The 24,582-nt window shown below is 44.4% G+C and overlaps 1 protein-coding gene across 1 annotated transcript in view; it reads right to left on the reverse strand.

Annotated features, from left to right (window-relative positions):
* The window catches only part of slc2a8 (solute carrier family 2 member 8), a 47,738-nt gene that overhangs the window by 14,310 nt on the left and 8,846 nt on the right, over window positions 1-24,582 (reverse strand). Inside the window, exons 2-3 of the mRNA XM_078426109.1 lie at window positions 5,888-6,050; window positions 3,311-3,517 (exon numbers count right to left, since the gene is read on the reverse strand). Coding sequence (XP_078282235.1) covers window positions 3,311-3,517; window positions 5,888-6,050 — 370 coding nt within the window. The remainder of the gene's footprint in view (window positions 1-3,310; window positions 3,518-5,887; window positions 6,051-24,582) is intronic.

Raw genomic sequence — 24,582 nt, forward strand, 5'->3', positions numbered from 1 at the left:
ACCGGAGAAAACCCACACAGTCACGGGAAGAAGGCACAAACTCCGTACAGATAACACCCTTGATCAGGATCGAACCCGGGTCTCTGTGAGGTAGCAACTCTACTGCTGCACCACCGTGCCACTTCTGCTGACATTGAATCAAATATTTCAGTTACAACAGATTTTTCTGTTTGGTATTAATTTCTATGTAGTTGACTTGTTCAGTTAAGTGTGAGAGCATTTTTTACTATTTGAATACATTAAAAAAAACAGGCCTCCAGTTCACACATGAAATTATAAATTCAAACTTTTTCAAAAATATCAATAAGTATTTAAAAAGGAGCTGGTAAAATGAGTGCTCACCCTAGAAAGGGAGTCCAGGGAATTAATAATGGAAAACACAGAAATGGCACATGAATGAAATAGAAATGTTGCATTCACCACAGAGGACACATGCAATCAGGAACTGGTACGGACAAAGAACCCAAGGTGAATTGCAGTCATCTGGGAGAAAATGAACCAAATTGTTGATCTTTGGATTAAAACGAGTCTTCAGGTTGAGATGGATCTGAGTGGTTAATGCCATGGTTAATGCATTGGTTTGAATTTGTCAAAAGTTAACTAGATTTGGGAAAGGTTCCATTAGATTGGAAATTAGCAATCGTCTCTCTTATATTTAAAAAAAGGATTCAGAAAGCTGGCCAGTTAGCTTTGAACAGTGGCACAGAGGTAGACTTGCTGCCTTACAGTGCCAGAGACCCGGGTTAGATCCTAAAGGTGATGTCTGTACGGAGTTTGTATGTTCTCCCCGTGACCTATGTGGGTTTGCTCCGGGAACTCCGGTTTCCTCCCACGCTTCAAAGACGCACAGTTTTGTAGGTTAATTGGCTTGGTTTAATTTGTAAATTGTCCCTAGTGTGTGTAGAATAGTGTAAGTGTACGGGGTGATCGCTGGTGGGCGTGGACTCGATGGGCTGAAGGGCTGTTTCCGTGCTTTATCTCTAAGACTAAAACCTGTATACAAAAACATTAGGTGTTATTAAAAAGGCAAGAGCAGGGGAGTTAAAAACAAAAAGGGAATCACACAATGAGAACAAGGCCCTGTGAATCGAGAATCATCTCACCAATTAGAGCTGTTTGAAGATAACAAAACATAACATAACATAACAACACTTTATTGTCACTCGGCTTTTTACACCGAACGAAATTTCAGCAGTCACACAAAACACAGCAAAAAAGAAAAGAACACAGGACACCCGACCCCAACACAAACATCCATCACAGTGACTCCAAACCCCCCCTCACTGTGATGGAGGCAACAAAACTTCCCCTCTCTTCCCCCCGCACCCACGGACAGGCAGCTCGACCCCTACCGAGGCAAACGACACGCACAGCCCCCGCAAGGCCCCGCGGCCGAGCCGCCCTGGGCACCGAAACGTCCCGCGGCCGCACCGGGCGATGTTAAGTCCAGCGGCCGAGCCGCACCGGGCACCGAAACGTCCCGCGGCCCAGCCGCACCGGGCACTGAAACGTCCCGCGGCCGAGCCGCACCGGGCACTGAAACGTCCCGCGGCTGAGCCGCACCGGGCGATGTTAAGTCCAGCGGCCGAGCCGCACCGGGCACTGAAACGTCCCGCGGCCGAGCCGCACCGGGCACCGAAACGTCCCGCGGCCGAGCCGCACCGGGCGATGTTAAGTCCAGCGGCCAAGCCACACCGGGCACCGAAATGTCCCGCGGCCGAGCCGCGCTGTCGATGTTAAGTCCAGCGGCCGAGCCACACTGAAACGTCCCGCGGCCGAGCCGCGCTGGCGATGTTAAGTCCCGCAGCCGAGCCGTGCCGGCGATGGAAGGCCCCGCAGGCGAGCTGCGCCCCGGGGAAGAGACCTAATAAAATAAAGGTTTCCCCCGCCCCACCCTACCCCCACAGCCAAAAACAGAAACAAAAACCATCCCAACACAAACAAAAAAAAAGAAAAAAAGACAAACAGACTGCAACTAAAGGGGAACCAGGTGGATAAATTACACTTGTATTTCCAGAAGACGCATGATATGTTGCTGCAAAGATTACGGCAGAAAGAGAAATCTCAAGGTAGAGGAGGACCAAGGATTGATTGGCAAATAGGCAGCAGCCAGTATAAAGGAGTCTATTTCTAACCTTTGGTGTAACAACTGTGCCACAGGAATCAGTGCTGATGCCTCAACCTTTTACAACTGATAGAAGTGACCTGGATGAAGGGACTGAAAGAACGGTTGCTAAATTATTTGATTCGGAACATAGTTGGGAGAGCATGTAGTGAAGAGGTAACAGGGAGGCTTCAAAGGGATGTAGACAAGTTAAGTGAGTGGGCAGAAATCTGGCAAAGCAGGTATAATTTATGAAATTGTCCATTATGGTAAGAAAAGTAGAGCATAATATCTAAGAAGTGAGAGATTACTGAATCTGCGACACATCTAGTCATGGTCTCCATCTGCATGGAAGGTGTAAATATTTCAGAGATTTACCAGGCCTACACTTGTCTTGCCTATTCCAGGTATAGGCTAGTAAACCTAGGAAGGCTGAAAGGGCTACAGGGAAATGAGAAAGGGAAGGGTACGGACAGTAAAACTCCGATGAGACCTGGCATATAACATAACAGTATAACAGAACTTTATTGTCATTCGGTATAAATACCGAACAAAATTTCAGCAGTCACAAGACACAGCAAAAAAGAAAACACAGGACACACGACCCCAACACAAACATCCATCACAGTGACTCCAAACACCCCCTCACTGTGATGGAAGGCAACAAAACTTCCACTCTCTTCCCCCCCGCGCCCACGGACAGGCAGCTCGACCCCTACCAAGGCGACCGACACGCACAGCCCCCGCAAGGGGATGGAAGGCCCCGCGGCCCCGCACCGGGCACTGAAACGTCCCGCGACCGAGCCGCGCCGGCGATGTTAAGTCCAGCGGCCGCGCCGCGCCGGGCGATGGAAGGCCCCATGGCCGAGCCGCACCGAGCGATGGAAGGCCCCGCGGCCGCTGCTAAGTCCCGCGGCCGAGCCGCACCGGGCACTGAAACGTACAGAGCCAAAAACAGAAACAAAAACCATCCCAACACCGACACAAACAAAAAAAAAAGGAAAAAAAGACAAACAGACTGCCAGAGAGCCGTAGCCGTTAGGCACAGCCACGCATGGACCTGCTGGACCCAATGGCATCCATGTCATCGTACGAAAGAACACCATTCTTTACAGATTTGAAGACTTTGCATTAAAGAATAATTCATAGCCTTTACACATCACTATAATCAAGTTGACAAGCCCCTTATACAGCATTTGTACTTACTGGCACCACAAGTGATGTTATTCCACTGGCTAATCCAGTCATTAGTCGGCCAGTGTAAAGCATCCAGATGTTCTGTGCTCCAATAATTATGACAAACCCAATAATGAACGGAAGACCACACATCATCAGGCTTGGCTTTCTGCCAACTTTATCAACGATCCATCCTCCTATTATGCCACCTACGGCTGCTCCTACGGTTACTAATGACTGCAAAAATAGACAAGTACAACATCAATTTACTTTTATAGCATTGACAGAAATATTTCAGTTTCAATCAGTGGAAAACATACAAAACACTATGCATGAGGTAGCACCGTACAAGGATCCTAATAAGCCCAAAATTCAACCCCGAGTCTTTAGCACAACACACTGAAATGCTGATTGGGAACTTGGAGTTAATACATCACCACAATTGGTTAGCTGGTGAAAAGTGAGGAATGGAAAGCCAGCAAGATGTCCAGCAGCATTTATTTAAGGCTAAAGAAGGGTCTATACCCGAAACATCACCCATTCCTTCTCTCCAGAGATACTGCCTGTGCCGCTGAGTTACTCCAGCATTTTGTGTCTATCTTTGGTGTAAACCAGCTTCTGCAGTTCCTTCCTAAGCATTTATTCAATGATCATCAAGAAAGCAATTTATAAGAATTTTTATATAATCTATTTGCACTGTTCTCCATTTATAATGAAGACAAAAAAAACCAGTAAGAAATATTTGGGGTAAAGATGGAAAATGAGGAATGGAGCAAATGAGAGAAGGAATGGTTTTTATGGGATGACAGAAGGGAGGGGATTTAGGGACGAGGTAAGGAAAGAGCAAGGATGAAGTAAGGGAGGGGAGTGGGGGAGTAGTTGGAAGGAAGGAAGTAGGGATGAGAGAAGGGATAGGCTGAGGAAAGGGAGAGGGCAGGTGAGGGTAGAGAAGAACATGAGAGGTGAGGGGAGAGGATGTGAGGGGAAGGAAGAAAGACATAAGGAGAAGGATGGGGAGCAGGGCCTTCAGGTGAGATGATGGACAGCCCATCCCATTCAGCCCGTTGTGGGAAAAACAAACACTGTAGGAAGACTATAAGATAGGGGAACAGAATTCGGCCATTTAGCCCATCAAGTCTACTTTGCCATTCTCTCTCAACCACAATCTATTGTCTTCTCTCTGTAACCTAATCAAGACCTATCAATCCCTGCCTCAAAAATACCCAATGTCTTGACCTCCACCGCTGTCTGTATCAATGAATTCCACAGATCCACCACCCATTCCTCCTCATCTCCATTTTGCATGTATGACCTTTTATTCTGATGCTGTGACTTCTGGTCCTAGACTCTCCTATTACTGGAAACATTATTTCCACATCCACTCTATCTAGGGCCTAGATATCAATCATAAAAGTAATGTTTGCTCGGCAATCTTCTTCATAAGAAACAAAATTCGTAAAGTGAAACACTTCGTAGTTATAGCAGAGACTGAGACACTGGAGAGCAGGTTGAGAAAACGAAGGCAACGAAAGCTGTGGGAGTACGAGCGCATGCGTTCGCGTGTGCACAACTGATCTGGCCCGCATGGTCGCATTTTGCCCATTCCGGCCCGTGACCTAAAATGAGTTTGACACCCCTGCCTTAAACCAATGCCCTGTGCTTCTTGATTCCCCTGCTCTGGGCAAAGGACGGTGCATTTACCCAATCTATTCCACATGATTTTATACACCTCGCTAACATCACCCCCTTATTCTCCCGCGTTCCAAGAAATAATCCTAGCCTGCTCAACCTCTCCCTATAGCTCAGGCCCTCGAATCCTGGCAATATCCTCAAATCTTCTCTGCACCCTTTCCAGATTGACGACAATACTCTAAATGCGACTTCACCAATATCTTATAAAAGTGCAACATGATCTCCAAACTTCTGTACTCAATACTCTGACTGATGAAGGACAATGTGCCTTTTTGATCACCCAATCTATATGTGATGTCACTCAAGGAACCTTTTTGGTCACATCTTCAAAGCATTTATGCTTTTGTTTTTTTTATGAATAACAAAGTAATTGTGTTTTATGGTAAAGCATTATTAATAAGCAATGGACGAGCATCATATATTGTTACAACTAGAAGATAGAGTTGGAGGGTAGGGGAAGGAGTAAAGGGAAACATGGCAACAGATTGAGACACACGAGTCATCTTAAAATTCTACCTAACAAATAAGGTGGGATACCAACACGCTACTACATAAATGTGCAATAATCACCAATCAAATGCCTTGGGTGAGAGGAATGGAAAAGTGTTGAGGAATCAATTGGTCTATTTTAGTAGCAGGAAAACATTCGTCAGTGGATAAAGACACAAGGTGCAGGAGTAATTCAGTGGGTCAGGCAGCATCGCAGGAGAACATGGATAGGTGATGTTTCAGGATGGGATCCTTCTTCAGACTCTGTGAAGGTTCTTGTGTCTATTTTTTTGTGATGCAGCCTGACCTGCTGAGTTACTCCAGCATTTTGTCTCCCTTGTTTCTACAATGAATAAAATCAGACAAGCAACTACTTAAGGACATGCTCATTTATGCATCACAGAAAAGTTAAAAAGTTAAACTTACCCCAAACCAGGAAGCCTGAGTGGAATCAAGTTTCAGATTTGGGTTTAGAGTGGACTGCAGTTCTGGAATTGCAGGAGAACTATAACCAAGGACAAATCCAAAACTGAGGGGTCCCAAAACAGCAGCAAATGTGGCCAGGTAGAGATTCTTGTTCCTTACTTTACTGTAAAAACAAAAGAGGTATTGTTAAATTCAAAACTCCATCATTTAACACTGGAAAATAATTCATAATGCTCAAAACACGAAGTGCTGGAGGATGTCAGCGGGTCAGACAATATCTGTGGAGGGAATGGACAGGTGATGTTTCATCAGACTTCTTCCAGCAGTGTTTTGCTCAAGATTCTAGCATCTGTGGTTCCTTGTGTGCATATTTTTCCATCTGAATTTCAATTTTGCACTATCACAACTCAGCTTTATAAACAAAAATATATTATTGTATGAACAGGAACACACTTACAATTAAGGACTCAAGAAGAGCATCACCAGGAAAGTACAAAAAAAAATTGGAGATTTGTAGGTGGTGGGTCAAGCACACAATTAATTGTAAGTCAGGTATTCATTGCTTAGTGGCCAGATGGCCTTTCCTTTTCTTCATTGATTGAATAGTGCACATCTGTTGTGTCAGGATACATCTCAGTTCATGCTTCCAATGAGCCAGCTACAAGGAACTTTATGGAAGCATTCTCACATCAAAGGTTTCCATACCTCATCTGATAATAAGTACACATGCTGTTGCATTGTGTACATTCCAAAGTATTCAAAAAATTAAAGAACGATTGGTTAGATTATAAAATGTTCTGTAGTCAATTTCAAATGGCTGATTTTAAAATTGAACTACATTCCATTATTCCAGGCAAACAATAAAAATATTCATCTGGCTTCTGAAAGATTTACATTTAATACAGAACAATTGAGGTAAACATTGGAAAATAGAACAGTTTAAGAAATGGAGAGTCAATTTTGTCCATTTGCTTGGCTAATAAATAAAGACAAGTAATCACATTGTTAGAACAAAATATTAATCCAAATAAAGATTACAAAAAGAAAGGAGTAATAGGAAGTAAAAGTTCATAAAGATTTAAAGACCGCATAGATGAACAAAAATTGTTCACCCCTATCTGGTGAAAAAACAAAACGGGGAAGGCGGCTCAACCACAGCTAACCAGCTAAATGAAGGATAGTGTTAAATCCAAGGAAAAGACATAAATTGGCCAGAGGAAGCAGCAAACTGGAGGACTGGGAGAAATTTAGAACAGAGGATGACAAAGGGGTTAATTAAGAGGGAATAAAGAGCATGAAAGAAAGCCTGCAGAGGCTATAAAAACTGACTCTAAAAGCTTCTTCAGATATGTAAAAAGGAAAAGATTGGTGAAGACAAATGTAGGTCCCCTACAATCAGAAACAGGTGAATTTATAATAGGAAACAAAGAAATGGCAGAACAGTTAAATAAGTACTTTGGCTCTGTCTTCACTAAGGAAGACACAATCTCCCAAAAATACTAGGGGACCGAGGATCTAGTGCACAGGTGTCAAACACAAGGCCCGCGGGCCGAATGCGGCCCACCACGTCATTTTATGTGGCCCACGAGAGCTTAATTGTCATTGGTCGTATATCTTTTAAGTTACAGACATTTTTAACTTTCAAACTTTCATTTCTAAACATTTTTTCCAAGTGCTGTGTGTCTGACGTCACCAGCACGGCACGGCCGCTCCTCACTCGCACACACAAGATGGATGCCGTTAGCGGAGCTGCCCGCCCGCAATCACCGCCTCCCCTCTCCTCACTCTCCTCACTCTCGTCACTCCCCTCACTCTCCCCGCTCTCCCACACCCGGGGGACACTGTCTTCCGAGCAGGAGGGAGATGGTCGGACTGATGGTCCTCATCCTTCCCTTCCGTCCCTTCAACCCACGCACGGCGTCCTCGAGTCCCCCCTTCCACCGATGGCGGCGTCGACGAGGGCCGCTGCCACCGACGGCCCATCGCGACTTCAGACTGCGCGCCTCCCGCAGCGCCTCTCTCCCCCCGCTTCTCTCCCCTCCCGACGCTCCCAGACTGGGGAGGAGAGAATGGGGGGGTGGGGGGAGGAGAGAGTGGTGGAATGGGGGGTGGAGGAGAGTGGGGGTGGGAGGGAGAGTGCTACTGGGGAGGAGGGTGGGGTGGGGAGGAGGGAAGAGTGCGGGTGGGGAGGAGGGGTGGGGGGAAAGGGACAGCAGGGGTGGGGGGGGAGGAGGGGGTTTTGGTGGGGGATGAGAGAGTGGGGGTTGGGGAGAAAGGGGACAGTGGGGGTCAGGGAAGATGGGAGAGTGGGGGGTAGGGAGAGGAGGGATAAGGAGGATTGAGTAGGGGGTTGAGGATGCTACACCAATACAGGAGAGGCTTTGGGTACTCGGTCACACCCTCTCCCCTTCCCTGTACCGCCTTTAATTGCGCTCCCCCTCCCCTGGAGGAGCACGGCTCCACAGTGAAGGAGAAAGAAGATGGCCGCTGGCAGGACGGTGTCAGAGGCTCCCTCTCCCCTTTCCCTTCCTCACCCACCCCTCCACCTCCCCTCTTCCCCCCCCCCCCCCCCCCATTGAGATTCATTTTTTTTTTTTTAAGAGACAATTTTTTTTAAAGAAAAAACGCGATTTCCCCAGGTCGCAATGGAAACCCTACGAGGAACGGGCCCAATTTGTCAATGTGCTTACATATATTTTTACATTTATGTTAATGCATGTACAATATTTGTTCATTTCAATAAATAATAATCAAATGCAGGCAGTTATTTAACAATATGTTAAGGATTAGTTACATTTATACAGTCTTACAGTTACAACCGGCCCTTTGAGGGCAACCATAATGCTGATGTGGCCCGGGGTGAAAATTAGTTTGACACCCCTGATCTAGTGGGAAGGAGGAACTGAAGGGATTCCACATTAGTCAAGAAATGGTGTTAGGTAAATGGTGTTTGGACTGAAAGCAGATAAATCCCCAGGGCCTGATGGCCTGTATCCCAAAGTACTCAAGGAGGCCCTAGAAATCGTGGATGCATTGGTAATTATTTTCCAATGTTCTCTCGACTGGATCAGCTCCTGTGGACTGGAGGGTAGCCGATGTAACAGCACTTTTTACAAAAGGAGGGAGAGAGAAAATGGGGAATTATAGACCAGTTAGCCTTACATTGGTAGTGGGGAAGATGCTGGAGTCGATTATTAAAGATGTTATAGCAGTGCATTAGGAAAGTAATGACGGGATCGGTCAAAGTCAGCATGGATTTATGAAGGCTTGACTCATCTTCTGGAATGTTTTGAGGATGTAACAAGTAGAATGGATAAGCGAGAGTCAGTGGATGTGGTGTATCTGGACTTTCAAAAAGCCCTTGATCAGGTCCCACACAAGAGATTAATGTGCAAAATTAGAGCACATGGTACTGGGGGTAGGGTATTGACATGGATAGAAAACTGCTTGGCAGACAGGAAGCAAAGAGTAGGAATTAGCAAGTCCTTTTCAGAATGTCAGGCAGTGTCTAATGGGGTGCTGCAAGGCTCGGTGCCGGGACCCCAGTTATTTACAATATATATTAATTCTCTGCCTCCGAAGGCAGTGGAGGCCAATTCTCTGAATGCATTCAAGAGAGAGCTGGATAGAGCTCTTAAGGATAGCGGAGTCAGGGGGTATGGGGAGAAGGCAGGAACGGGGTACTGATTGAGAATGATCAGCCATGATCACATTGAATGGCGGTGCTGGCTCGAAGGGCCGAATGGCCCTGCACCTATTGTCTATTAACGATTTAGACGAGGGAATGTGACATCTCCAAGTTTGCAGATGACACAAAGCTAGGAGGCAGTCTGAGCTGCGATGAGGATGCAGGGTGACTTGGATAGGTTGGGTGAGTGGGCAGATGCAGTATAATGTGGATAAATGTGAGGTTATCCACTTTGGTGGCAAGAACAGGAAGGCAGATTATTATCTGAATAGACAATAGGTGCAGGAGTAGGCCATTCGGCCCTTCGAGCCAGCACCACCATTCAATGTGATCATGGCTGATCATTCTCAATCAGTACCCCACTCCTGCCTTCTCCCCATACCCACTGACCGCTATCCTTAAGAGCTCTATCTAGCTCTCTCTTGAAAGCATTCAGAGAACTGGCCTCCACTGCCTTCTGAGGCAGATAATTCCACAGATTTACAACTCTCTGACTGAAAAAGTTTTTCCTCATCTCTGTTCTAAATGGCCTACCCCTTATTCTTAAACTGTGGCCCCTGGTTCTGGACTCCACCAACATTGGGAACATGTTTCCTGCCTCTAACGTTTCCAACCCCTTAATAATCTTATATGTTTCAATAAGATCCCCTCTCATCCTAAATTCCAGTGTATACAAACCTAGTCGCTCCAGTCTTTCAACATACGACAGTCTCGCCATTCCAGGAATTAACCGAGTAAACCTATGCTGCACGCCCGCAATAGCAAGAATATCCTTCCTCAAATTTGGAGACCAAAACTGCACACAGTACTCCAGGTGCAGTCTCACCAGGGCCCGGTACAACTGTAGAAGGACCTCTTTGCTCCTATACTCAATTCCTCTTGTTATGAAGGTCAACATTCCATTGGCTTTCTTCACTGCCTGCTGTACCTGCATGCTTCCTTTCAGTGACTGATGCACTAGGACACCCAGATCTTGTTGTACGTTTCCTGTTCCTAACTTGACACCATTCAGATAATAAATTGCCTTCCTACCACCAAAGTGGATAACCTCACACTTATCCACATTAAACTGCATCTGCCATGCATCCGCCCACTCACACACGCTGTCCAAGTCACCCTGCAACCTCATAGCATCTTCCTCACAGTTCACACTGCCACCCAGCTTTGTGTCATCTGCAAATTTGCTAATGTTACTTTTAATCCCTTCATCCAAGTCATTAATGTATATTGTAAATAGCTGCAGTCCCAGCACCGAGCCTTGCGGTACCCCACTAGTCACTGCCTGCCATTCTGAATGGGACCCATTTATCCCCACTCTTTGCTTTCTGTTTGCCAACCAATTTTCTATCCATGCCAGTACCCTACCCCCAATACCATGTGGTCTAATTTTGCCCACTAATCTCCTATGTGGGACCTTGTCGAAGGCTTTCTGAAAGTCAGGGTACACTACGTCCACCGGCTCTCCCCTGTCAATTTTCCTAGTTACATCCTCAAAAAATTCCAGAAGATTAGTCAAGCATGATTTCCCCTTCGTAAATCCATGCTAACTCGGAACGATCCTGTTACTGCTATCCAAATGCTCCGCAATTTCGTCTTTTATAATTGACTCCAGCATCTACCCCACCACTGATGTCAAGACTAACTGGTCTATAATTTCCTGTTTTCTCTCTCCCTCCTTTCTTAAAAAGTGGGATAACATTAGCTATCCTCCAATCCACATGAATCTATAGAACATTGGAAAATGATCACCAATGCGTCCATGATTTCTAGAGCCACCTCCTTAAGTACCCTGGGATGCAGACCATCAGGCCCTGGGGATTTATCAGCCTTCAGTCCCATCAGTCTCCCCAACACCATTTCCTGCCTAATGTGAATTTCCTTCAGTTCCTTCGTCACCCTAGGATCTCTGGCCACTAGAACATCTGGGAGATTGTTTGTATCTTCCTTAGTGAAGACAGATCCAAAGTACCGGTTCAACTCGTCTGCCATTTCCTTGTTCCCCGTAATAAATTCCCCTCCTTCCGTCTTCAAGGGACCCACATTTGCCTTAAATATTTTTTTCCTCTTCACATACCTAAAGAAGCTTTCACTATCCTCCTTTATATTATTGGCTAGTTTACCTTCGTACCTCATCATTTCTCCCCGTATTGCCTTTTTAGTTATCTTCTGTTGCTCTTTAAAAGAGTCCCAATCCTCTGGCTTCCCGCTCTTCTTTGCTATGATATACTTCTTCTCTTTTATTTTTATGCTGTCCTTGACTGCACTTGTCAGCCACGGGTGCCTCTTACTCCCCTTAGAATCTTTCCTCCTCTTTGGGATGAATTGATCCTGCAACTTCTGCATTATTCCCAGGAATACCTGACATTGCTGTTCCACCGTCTTCCCTGCTAGGGCCTCCTTCCAGTCAAATCTGGCCAGTTCCTGCCTCATGCTTCTGTAATCCCCTTTGCTATACTGTAATACTGACACTTCCGATTTTCCCTTCTCCCTCTCAATTTGTAGATTAAAACGTATCATATTATGATCACTGCCTCCTAATGGCTCTTTTACCTTGAGTCCCCTTATCAGATCAGGTCCATTACACAACACTAAATCCAGAATTGCCTTCTCCCTGGTAGGCTCCAGTACAAGCTGTTCTAAGAATCCATCTCGGAGGCACTCCACAAACTCCCTTTCCTGGGGTCCAGTACCAACCTGATTTTCCCAGTCTACCTGCATGTTGAAATCTCCCATAACCACCGTAGCATTACATTTTCGACATACCAATTTTAGCTCTTGATTCAACTTGCACCCTATGTCGAGGCTACTGTTTGGGGGCCTGTAGATAACTCCCATTAGGGTCTTTTTACCCTTACAATTTCACATTTCTATCCATACTGATTCTATATCTCCTGATTCTATGTCACCCTTGCAAGGGAGTGAATATCATTCCTTACCAACAGAGCAATCCCACCCCATCTGCCCACCTGTCTGTCTTTTCGATACGTCGTATACTCCTGAATATTCAGTTCCCAGCCCTGGTCCTCTTGTAGCCATGTTTCTGTAATTCCCACAACGTCATACTTGCCAATGTCTAACTGAGCCTCAAGCTCATCCACTTTATTTTTTATACTTCAAGCATTTCAATACAACACTTTAACTTCGGTATTCACCTCCCCTCTCACACCGGTCACCATTGGCCCTGACCTTACTCTCTTATCCCATCTGGAGCTTTCCTTCCCATTTATTCTAGAGTCCTTTGCAATTTCTCCTGTGTTCACCTCCCCTTTAACTCCATGTTCATATTCCCAATTTGTCAATCCCTCCCCCCCACTACTTAGTTTAAAGCCACACGTGTAACACTAGCGAACTTGCCTGCCAGAATGTTGGTCCCCCTGCTGTTAAGGTGTAATCCATCCCTTATGTACAGGTCACCCCTACCCCAGAAGAGATCCCAGTGGTCTAGAAATCTAAATCCCTGCACCAATCCCACAGCCATAGATTCATATCCCCGATCTCTCTGTTTCTGCCTTCACCAGCACGATGTACAGGAAGCAATCCAGAGATAACCACCTTCGACATCCTACTTCTCAGTCTTCTTCCCAACTCTCTAAACTCACGTTGCAGCACCTCCTTCTTCCTCCCGACGTCATTCGTGCCCACGTGCACAACTACTTCTGGTTGATCGCCTTCCCTTGCTAGGATGTTCTGAAGCCGATCCATGATGTCTTGAACCCTGGCACCAGGGAGGCAACAGACCATCCTCAAGTCCCACCTGCGGCCACAGAATCTACTGTCCTTACCTCGGACAATGGAGTCACCCACTACTATGGCTCTTCCCGACTTCGGTCTCCCCGGTCGGGTCTCCTTGCCTGGATTAGAGCCACCGACCTGTCCGCCGCTCGGACTGGAAGCGTCTTCTGCCCCGACAGCTCCCAAGAGGGTGTACCTGTTTGCAATAGGCACAGCTACCGTGGTCTCCAGTATTCCACGTGTACTCCCCTTTGAAACGGGCTCCCACCTTCGCTCGACCTGGACCCTTGGCGTGACAGCCTCACAGTAGGTCTCTTGTTCCCGGATGGCTCTGAGGTCATCCAGCTGCTTCTCCAACTCCACAACACGTCCATTCAGGAGCTGCACCTGGACACAATTCTTGCAGGTGTAGCTCCCAGAAGCTCCAGCGGTGTCCCTACCATCCCACATCCTGCAGGAAACACAGTGCACCAGCTTGCCTGCCATTACTTTAGTGTCAACAAACAAATCAGGCTCAAAAACAAGTGTTTTTGGTGTCAGATTAGGAAAAGGGGAGGTCCAACGAGACCTGGGTGTGCTTGTACATCAGTCACTGAAAGCAAGCATCCAGGTACAGCAGGCAGTGAAGAAAGCTAATGGCATTTTGCCCTTCATTGCGAGATGATTTGAGTTTAGGATCAAGGAGGTCCTACTGCAGTTTAGGACAGAGATGAGGGGCCATTCAGGACTGAGATGAGGAAAAACATTTTCACCCAGAGAGTTGTGAATCTGTGGAATTCTTTGCCACAGAAGGCAGTGGAGGCCAATTCACTGGATGTTTTCAAGAGAGTGTCAGATTTAGCTCTTGGGGCTAAAGGAATCAAGGGATACGGGGAAAAAGCAGGAACGGGGTACTGATTTTAGATGATCAGCCATGATCATATTGAATGGCAGTGCTGGCTCGAAGGGCCGAATAGCCTACTCCTACACCTATTTTTCTAGGTTTCTATAAGTTCACATGCCAAAGGAGCAGGATTAAGCCATTTAGCTCATTGAGTTCACTCTGCCATTCAATCATGGTTGATCTATCTTTCCCTCTCATCCTCATTCTCCTGCCTACTCACCATAACCTTTGATACCCTTACTGCTCAAGAATCTGTCAACACTTTAAAAATACGCAATGACTTGGCCTCCAAAGCCGTCTGTGGCAATGAATTCCATAGATTCACCGCCCTTTGACTAAAGAAATGCTTCCTGATCTCCTTTCTAAAGGTATATCCTGTTATTCTGAGGCTTTGGCCTCTGATCCTAGACTCTCCCACTAGTAGAAACATACTCTCCACATCCACTCAATCCAGGCCTTTCACAATGCGATCCCCCCTCACCCTTCTAAACTCCAGCGAGTACAGGCCCAGTGCCATCAAAGGCTGATCATGGGTTAACTCAATCATCCCCAGCTTACATCTCATAAACCTCGTCTGGACCCAGGTGGTCTTCCTCTGGAAGAAAGCCAGCACATTCTTCATTGGATATTGGGATCAAAACTGCTCAAAATACTCCATGCAGTCTGACCAGTGCCTCAGCATTACAAACCCGTTTTTATACTCTAGTCCTCACAAAATAAGTGCACAAATTGCATTGACTTTTCTTATTTATTGCCACTCTTTGCTTTCTGCCATCCAGCCAACATCCTATCCATGCTAATATACTTCCTCTCATATCTTGGGCATTTATCTTGTTCACGTGCAACACCTTAGAGGCCTTCTGAAAACCCAGACAAACAACATCCACTGACTCTCCTTTGTCTATCCTACTATTTACTTTGATTAAAAAAATCCAAAAGATTTGTTAGGCAAGATCTCCCCTTCACAAAGGCATGCTGACTTTGGCCTATTTGATCATGTGCTTCTAAGTACTCGGAAACCTCATCTTTAATAATGGACTCTAAATCTAAAATCCTACCAACCACTGAAGTCAGTCTAACCAGCCTGTAGTTTCCCCTCGTTTGCTTCGCTCCCTTCTTGAACAGCAGAGTAACATACGCAATTTTCCAGTCCTCTGGGACAACTCCTGACTCTAGTGAATCTTGAAAGATCACTACTAATACCTGTAGTATAAGAAGATAACTGCAGATGCTGGTACAAATCGAAGGTATTTATTCGCAAAATGCTGGAGTAACTCAGCAGGTCAGGCAGCATCTCGAGAGAGAAGGAATGGGTGATGTTTCGGGTCGAGACCCTTTTTCAGACTTCTTCTAAAGCTACCTCTTTCAGAACCCTGGGGTGTAGTCACCTGGACCAAATGGACGTTAACCTTCAGACCTTTCAGGTTCCCAAGCACCTTCTTCTTAGTGATAGAAACTCCACTTATTTCTGCCTCCCGGCTCTCTTGAATTTCAGGCAGGTTGCTGGTGTCTTTTGCTGCGACGACTGACACAAAAATCTTATTCAATTCATCTGCCCTTTCTTTATTCCCATTACGACTTTTTCAGCGCCATTTTCCAGCAGTCCAATGTCTACTCTTGCCTCTCTTTTACTCTTTATATATACCTGAAGAAGCCTTTGCTATCCTCTTTTATATTATTGCCTAGCTTACCTTCATATTTCATATTTTAGTTACCTTCTGTTGGTTTTTAAAAGCTTCCCAATTCTCTAGCTTCCCACTAATCTTTGCAAGGTTACATGCCTTCTCTTTTAGTTTTATACTGTCTTTGACTTCCATCGTCAGCCACAATCGCCTCATTCTCCCCTTAGAATTTCTCTTCCTCTTTGGGAATGAAAAGATCCTGCATCTTCCAAATTGCTCCCAAAAGTCCTGACATTGCTGCACCACCGTCATTCCTGCTGGGGTCTACTTTGCCGTACCATGCTTGTCTCTTATTTGCTACTCTGCCTCTTGCTCAGTCAATCGGACTTCAATCTATGTCCCACCTTCTCAATCAAATACACACAAAACCAGCAGAAAAACAACTCTTCTCTCTTATGATTTTTTTAAAAAGTTGAAAGTCAAGCTTTAACCGCTTATGAAACTGGCAATGCCGGCAAATGTCAATGTGGTGAAAACCCGAGGGAGTAGGGTAATAAGACATTGACTCAAGTTAAAAGTAAAGCATTTGCAATTACATGCTGGAAAATAGTCTGGTTTCCATGTTACATACACTGTCAATTAAATGAAGAACTTTTGGCCTTAAAGCACGATAGAGTGCTGAAGGTTTGCTACTGGCCTTGCCAAAAGCTCCTAGGCCAGACGTCAATGATCCCAGTCTATGTCTTGTAGTTGTTGCCTTTGCAGCTGTGGCAATGGTCTGCTGCTGCATGGCTCTCCCTCAGTCCTGATATTATTGAGCCATTCCTTCTGCAAGGCACACTTGGACACGAGCAGCAGGAACTGGAGCACTTGCCCATGGGCCACCGGATGGCCTTTGACAGCTCAGAATGTATTTTACTGCTTCCAAATGTCGGTGATCATAGACATCTGGAACGGAGTGGAAAATTTAAATATTATTGAAAGTAGTTCAGAATTATTATATACATAACCTGTTAATTGAAAAAATACATTGAAATAAAAGGAAAAGAAAAATTTAGCCAAACGCAACTGTTAGATGAAAGTCAGAAATCACGTTCAAATGAATGGGCCCATACTGTGGGCCCATATGTGACTAGTGGGTAGCTGATGGGAAAGACACAAAGTCCAACCAACCACTAAGCTGGGGATATTATATAAAGTCACAGAGAGATACAACACAGATACAGTTCCTTCGGCCCACTAAGTCCACAACCATCATTAAGTATTCAATCAGGTATTCATTTACACATCCCATTTTACTGTCCCCACAGTCCCAGGAACTCATCCCAGATTCTACCACTCATCTACATTTAGAGCAATTTACAGTATAAATTACTGTATCAATCCACTCATGCTTGGGATGTGGAAGGAAACTGGAGTAGCTGGAGAAAGTACCATGGAGTCACAGGGAGCAAGTGCAAATACTACCCAGACAGCAGAGGTCAGGATTAAACCCTGGTCACTGCAACAGTGAGATTGCAGCTCTCCTGACTGCACTGCTATGCCCTGCCTAATGCTCCTTCACTTGATAGCAAATCCAAGGCATAATGATAGGTCATGAAGAGCTAAAAAGCATGGAAACAGGCCCTTCAGCCCAACTCCATCCATGCCTGACCAAACTAGCCCCAATTGCCTGTGCCTAGCCAGAGCCCCTCCGGACCTTCCTGAAGCATAAACCTGTCCAAGTGTCAGAAGCATGCAGCTGCGATGTCCACAACGCAGAAGCTTAGATGTCTGGCACGGGCTGACATGCACACTGCAGCTAGCCAGTTGAACCAACCTTGTTGGAAAATTTGATTCAAAATCTTAATTAGTGCCACAACTACCCTGCAAGAAAGAATCAGATTTAGCATGCAGAAAAATCTCAGAATAAAAAATGTTTAATATCCAGCTGATTTACACGTTAAACACGGGTTAACAGAAGATGGTTCTATAATTTATTGTTGAAGGAAAAGCACTTGACACTTATCTTGCAAAAGGTCACCTAAAATTACCATAGGTTTTTGAGTGAAGACTAAATTAGTGCAAGCCGAGGTATAGAACTGGGAATCCGAGTTTAAAACATGGTTGTTCGAATGGTTGACTAGTTGACTCACCCAGTCTAAACTGGAAAACACAAATTAGATTTAAAGCATGTACATTTAATGATCAAGAGGGACAAGAGAAAAGATAAATTACATTTTGACTTGGAGAAAATCAGGGAGTCTGTATTTGTGAAATTAAATGTGTGCTTGCTTTGGAGTAATTCTTACTTATTTTAGGGTAAAGCATTCATCTAACACTGAATGTTGCCCTGTTCCCCAGCTTGTGGGGACAAGTAAACAAGCTTTGCTTCACCCTCACATGACCATGATCATTTTAGAGTCGTACTTACTGGCAAGGACTGTCACCGTGCATCTACAGGAGCCCTGAAATAGCCCTTGGCAAGGTCTGGATTTCTCAATTTAATGACAGAAGTGCAGATGCTGGAAGTTGCTGTCAGCTTTACTATATTATAATACGAGTCCTATTAGCCTTGGCATTATCAGCATAACATCTGAGCCAATTTTGTTAATTCTGTGCATTAAATCCAGGTTAAAAAGCTCTGTGCGAATATTCTGTTTCCAAGGAGAATTATTTTACCCCCTTCAGAAAGTAAAACTAATTCCACAAGTTCATTCCCAACACTGGGAACCCAAGTCCCATGTGTCTTTGATCTACAAATAGCCTTCATCCAAAATTAATTTTCAGTTTAAAAGCATGATTCCAAGCAACGTCGTAATGTGGCAACAGTAATAGACCACAGAAGATTGGAATAACATGTCCATTTACACCTGTGCCCTTGAGAAAACAAACATTTCACAACATGCCATTTAATGCCTTTCCCCCCCTAATTTAAGGGCATGACCCAGCAATTTACTCTCATGTCTTTGCAGCATAAAAACTTATCAAGACAGCTTTGGCTTGTAAAATCAAATCCCCATACAGGAAATAGAAAGAGTGAGGGCTGCATTTGATTAAAGTTAATACATAAGAGCATAAATTGTAATATGCCATTTAGCCTCCCCACACCTCCCCCCATCATGCCTGCTTTGTAATGGACAGCAGATCTTTCACTCCAAGAGCACTTTCCTGCATTAATCCCTTATTCTTCAATCATCTCAATATTTTAACATTTCTTTGGCTTGATTGCACTAAGCACAGGTTTGCCATAGCCCTCCTTAAGTTAAGAATTCACTACCCCCGGTAAAGATTTTTTTCCCATCTATTTCATGACCAACCCCAAGGTGGAGACTGTGACCACTGGTTCGAGACACGCCAACCTGGAAAAACACCAGCCCCACATCTATGCTGTCAACTACAGAAGAATTTAGTATGTGTCAAAGTCTGCTTAATTTACAAGAAGCGGTGAACATTGCACAGTCCATCACAGGTACTGACCTCACTATCACCAAGGATCCACACTACCCTGACAATGCTCACATTTTACTGCAGCTGGGCAGTCTGCTCAGGGAACCACTCCACAGAATCCATCGAATCCTTGTCCTGCAGCACCTGCATGATGTTCTGTGCTGATCACTGCCCAATGGATTTGTAATCAAAGGCTTTGGTCTGGAAGAACTTGCACTAATAGGAAAAAAGCCAAGTAAGCAGAATGGGCTGGTTCTAATGCACCTTCCATCACAGGTTTATCCTTTCTTAGAGAGACCAGATCTGAACACAGTATTCGCGCCAGGGACTAATATTATTTGGGGAAAAAGTCCCTACTCAAAGCCTTTTGCAATAAAGGCCAACATATATCATTGGACTCCCCATCACTTCACCTACCTGTATGGTAACTTTCAGTAATTCATGTACAAGGACACATGGGCCCCTCTAAATACAAACACCTTTTAATCCCTTCCCATTTGATCAAAAGGGCTGAATACAAACTGATTTTTTTTTAAAAACGGTGTCTCGGAATGAAGCCTTTACTTACTTGATAACAAATTAGTCCAAACAATCAGATGGTAAGTTACAGTAATGTATGTAGTTTAGTTTAGAGATACTACATGGAAACAAGCCTTTCAGCCCACCGACTCCTCGCCGACCATCAATCTTCCGCTCACACTAATTCTATATTATCCTACTTTTGCATCTACTCCCACACACACCCACGGGGTAATTTAGAGGCCAATTAACCTACAAACCTGCACAACTTTGGGATGGAGGAGGAAACCAGAGCACCTGGAGAAAACCCACACCGTCACAGGGAGAACGTGCAAATTCCACACAGACAGCACCTGCGGTCAGGATTTAACCTGGGTCTTTGGCACGGTGAGGTAGCAGCTTTTCCCATTACGCCACTGTGCCTGCTTAGAGAAGGCACCATGCGAAATTAAGGGAAATGAGTGGATATTTAATTATTGAAAAAAGAGAATCTGCTGCAGCTTCTTGCAATCTAGGACTTCAATAATTAACTCAAGTAATTTACTACAATTAATTACTTCCAAATGGAAGCATTACATAATAATGGACTACATTAAAAAACACGCAACTTTAGAAGGCATGTATGCCAATTATATTGTATGTATACGTATATGAATACCCCACATAACAACACGAATAGAATGAGATTGCACACCCTGCTTTCAACAACTGTGGCACAAAGAAATTAGAATAGCAAAACAAATCACCTCCCAGCAATGTGTGAATATAAACTATCACTAGACAATCATACTGGAAAAAACCCTCCAGGGACAGTAACGTCCTCGTAGATCTCGGTTGTACTCTTTCCAAATAAATGACATCCTTCCGATAGCAGAACAACCAGACTTTTTGCCCAAGATCATAGCATTTACAGTCTCTTGTGCCTGCAATGATCTTGAAAGACTGCCCAAAGTAGCATGATTAATGGACCAGCATCAACAATTTCGTGCCATTTGATTCAGGCACCATGCCATGATCAGTGAACTAACCAGAGGCTTCATGAAGCTATTATGTTCCTCTACCGTGCAAGATACCGGGCAAAATGCAATGCTCTGATGTGCAACAAAGTTTAGATTTATCCAAACCACTAAATTTTGGACAAAGGTGTTCAATATCAGAAAATAGCAACAAGCTCTTGGGATTGTAAGATAAAGACTGCTGAATCACAAGTTGACCCAAGGTACTTGGTGCAAATGAATAAAACTGATGGAAAAACGCACATAGAAAGCCAAATTGCATTAAAAAAAGTTAGCTATTGAATACCTTAGAAATAAGGGTCTCTAAGGGAAAATACTGCATATTACCAAAGAGGTTCCAAGAGCATAACGCCAAAGTAATCACAATATACTGGTTTTCTTTACAGCTGCTGAAAGGTATGTTTTCCAGTGATACTACTTTGTTCTGTGCTTCAGAAGAATATCTCAGACATTTCACAGAAAACAAGACATTAAACTGAACGTTTAAAGCATCACACCTAAAACAATTTACAGCAATTAACTTGCATAGCTGTCAATAACAATAATGTTGGACTTTCTGAGATAAACCAGAGCGCGATTTGCACAGTAGATTACAGGGGCCAGGGGAGTATTGTAGCACAAACAGTCCAAGGACGTGCAGGTACATAGTTCCATGAAAGTGGCAACAGGTAAAGGGATGTTGGGACATAGTTTGGCACTCTTGCCTTCACTGTAATGCTAGAGTATAGGAGTTGGGATGAGTTGATATAGCTGTAGAAGACACTGGCAAGGCCACATTTGAAGTACTGTGTTTGGTTCTGGTTGCCCTATGGGAAGGGTGTCATTAAATCAGAAGGGGTGCAACAAAATATTCATCATGACGTTAGCAGCTCTGGCAGATTTGAGTTGCATGGTGAGGTTGGATAGACGGAGTCTTTTGCCCCTGGAGATGTCGCTAGGGGTTCCAAGAGAAATTGTGATAAATAGGCTACTCATATGTAAATGCATTTGAGTCATTTTTGTGTTTAATTTCATATTCGTAATTTTATTATACACGTCCGGCATATAAAAATAAAGTCTTCAACCTGTTTTCTATTTGCCCTCGCCTTCGACGTCACAATGGGACTCGCCCGAGTGATGGGAGTGGCGGCCAATGAGGGGGGGCTGCTGAGCTTGTGCCGCTGCTGCTGAGCCTTCGAGCTGAAACTTTAATAATTTTCCCAGGGTAGTGGTGTCTAAAACCTGAGCACACAAGTTTAAGCTGTGAGGGGAAAGATTTAAAATGTACATCGGGGGACAACTTTTTCACTCCCCCCACAGAGGGTGGTGGGTTTTTGGAACAAATTGCTAGAAGTGGTAGAGGCAGGTACAACAACATTTAAAACACACTTGGACAGGTACTTATATAGGAGTATGGAGTGATATGTGCCAGGTGCAGGCACATAATTAGTGGAACTAATCTGGTTCAGTAACTTGGTTGGCATGGATGAGCTGACATGAAACTGCCTGTATAACTTTCCAGCACGACAACTTGCACAAAGTGGCTGAAGACACGGTTTACAAACTGCGATGTGAAACTATGCAAAATGGGAGAGTGATGCCCCACCCTGAGGTCGGAACAGAGAGAAGCAGCTCAAACCAGCAAACCATGAAGTCGGAAAGAAGCCAAGTCAATATTTTCACAGCCCCGATGTGGAGATTTTGGAACACATTTGAATGGACCGCCCTTCTCATCATCAAATTTGCTCAACAATCTCTTCCAACCAAAAGCAATAAATTGGTGGAGGATAAATGAGATATGCAAGGATGAGTCCAATAACAAGCAGATACAACTTTGAATGGTTTCCCGGCATGTTCTCTACTAATTAACTAGTGAAAATGCCACTATCCATCTAACAATGGTTTGACATTAGAGACGGTTATCTCATATTATATGCACATCCAAATCTGAATAGACTATATCACATGTCATTCTCGGGTCCCATTTTCTGGGCTTTGATATTGATCTCATTTCTGCTCTTGCAAACAATCATTCCATTATTTGTACTGTTTACTGGCTATCATGAGAAAACAGCATTAGTTCAGGCTGTTTAATAATTCATCAAGGGTTTAGATGATTGGAAAATCGCATTCCATTAAAAAAGGAGACAGAAGCCAGGTAGGTAGTCCTATGATTAAACAACAATTAACAGTGATATCATTTACTAGAAAGTCAGCACGAATTGCAAGTCATTTCCAACAAATTCTGTAGAGTTTTGTGAGAAAGCCAGGTGAATAAGGGAAAAATTGGCCAGCAAAGGGATAGATAAACGTATTTTTCTCGAGTTGACATGCTGTGAGATGTGAGGGGCATTGCAGGGATTAGTACTGGGGTCACAGCTATTCATAATCTGTATTAATGACTTGGGCGAAAAGGACAAATTGATGCTGATTCAAAACAAGTACAATGAGACTTCAAGAATTGAATCAATGAGCTGAATGAGGGGGCAAGAGCTTGGCAAAGAAATACAATATGGAAAAATGTTAAGAAGTTGATGTTCAAATGGATCTGGGGTCCTCGCCCCTAATTACTGAGTCAACATGCAGAAATTAGGAAAGGAACAGTTTCGCCAATGACGACTATTGAACGCTAGAAACTCCCGCTAAACTCCCAACTGCCTTGGTTGCACTAGGGGACTTCAGATTGTGTTTTGGCTTTGCACTATACTGGTTTTTCTTAACTGAGTTTTAAAAAATGTTTAATATAATATCAATTGAGTACTGTGTTTACAAGCCTCTTGTGCTACTGGAAGGAAGAATGTCATTGTTCGGTCTCGGCACAAATGACAATAAAACACTTAACTCTCTTTTGACCCGAGGACAGCACCACAGTGCTGTTAGCAGTTCTGCTGCCTCATAGCTCCAGGAACCCGGTACAATCCCAAACTATGGTGCTGTCTGTGTGTGGTTTGTACATTCTCCGTGACCCTATGGGTATCCTAAAAATACTTTAGTTTGCTCCCACATACCCAGGGTGTCACAGTGCCAGAGACCCGGGTTCAATCCCAACCTCGTGGTGATGCTTGCTTGGAGTTTGCACGTTGTCCTCATCACATGTATCTTCCAGGTACCATAATGTCCTCCCACATCCCAAAGATGTGTGGGTTTGGTAGGTTAAATTGTCGTAAATTTGTAGGTGGCAGGTAGAATCCAGGGGCAGTAGATGAAAATATGGGAGAATAAAATGGCCCAAAGGGTCAGTTTCTCTGCTGAATCTCTCTACCATGATGTCCCAATGAGGAGAGATCAAGTAGACCAAGACTAAATTCCCCAGAGTTTCGGAAAATGAGATCTCATTGAAATTTACTAAATTCTCACTGAGCCACACAGGATGGATTGCCCCAGCTGAGTCTTTGAGCAGAAAGGAAGGTCATTTGAAGGGTAAGCAAGTGCAGGAGGATGACACTGTGGCACACCAAGATCACCCATAATCTGAATGAATGGAGGAGCAGACTTAAAGGTCAAAATAATCCAAACCTGCTGGTTTCCTGAATCATCACTGTGAACTTTCCGAAAAGGTTTATATGGGTCTGCCAGTGCATAGAAAAGAGTTGACCATAGGCACAGGAGTGCAAGTGGCTGGAAAATAGGAGTGCAGGAGTATATTTTTTTATTTACGATGGGATAAGTAAAATGGAAGTCTGCAAGGAGCCTCAGGCTTCATCCATGCATTAATTGATAGAAGAATATAGAGACGATCATCCAAATAAGTTCTCGGAGCAGAATTAGGCCAATCGGCCCATCAAGTCTATTCCACCATTCAATCATAGCTGATCTATCTTTCCCTC

Source organism: Rhinoraja longicauda, chromosome 31, assembly GCF_053455715.1.
Source record: "Rhinoraja longicauda isolate Sanriku21f chromosome 31, sRhiLon1.1, whole genome shotgun sequence".
NCBI classification, from domain to species: Eukaryota; Metazoa; Chordata; class Chondrichthyes; order Rajiformes; family Arhynchobatidae; genus Rhinoraja; species Rhinoraja longicauda.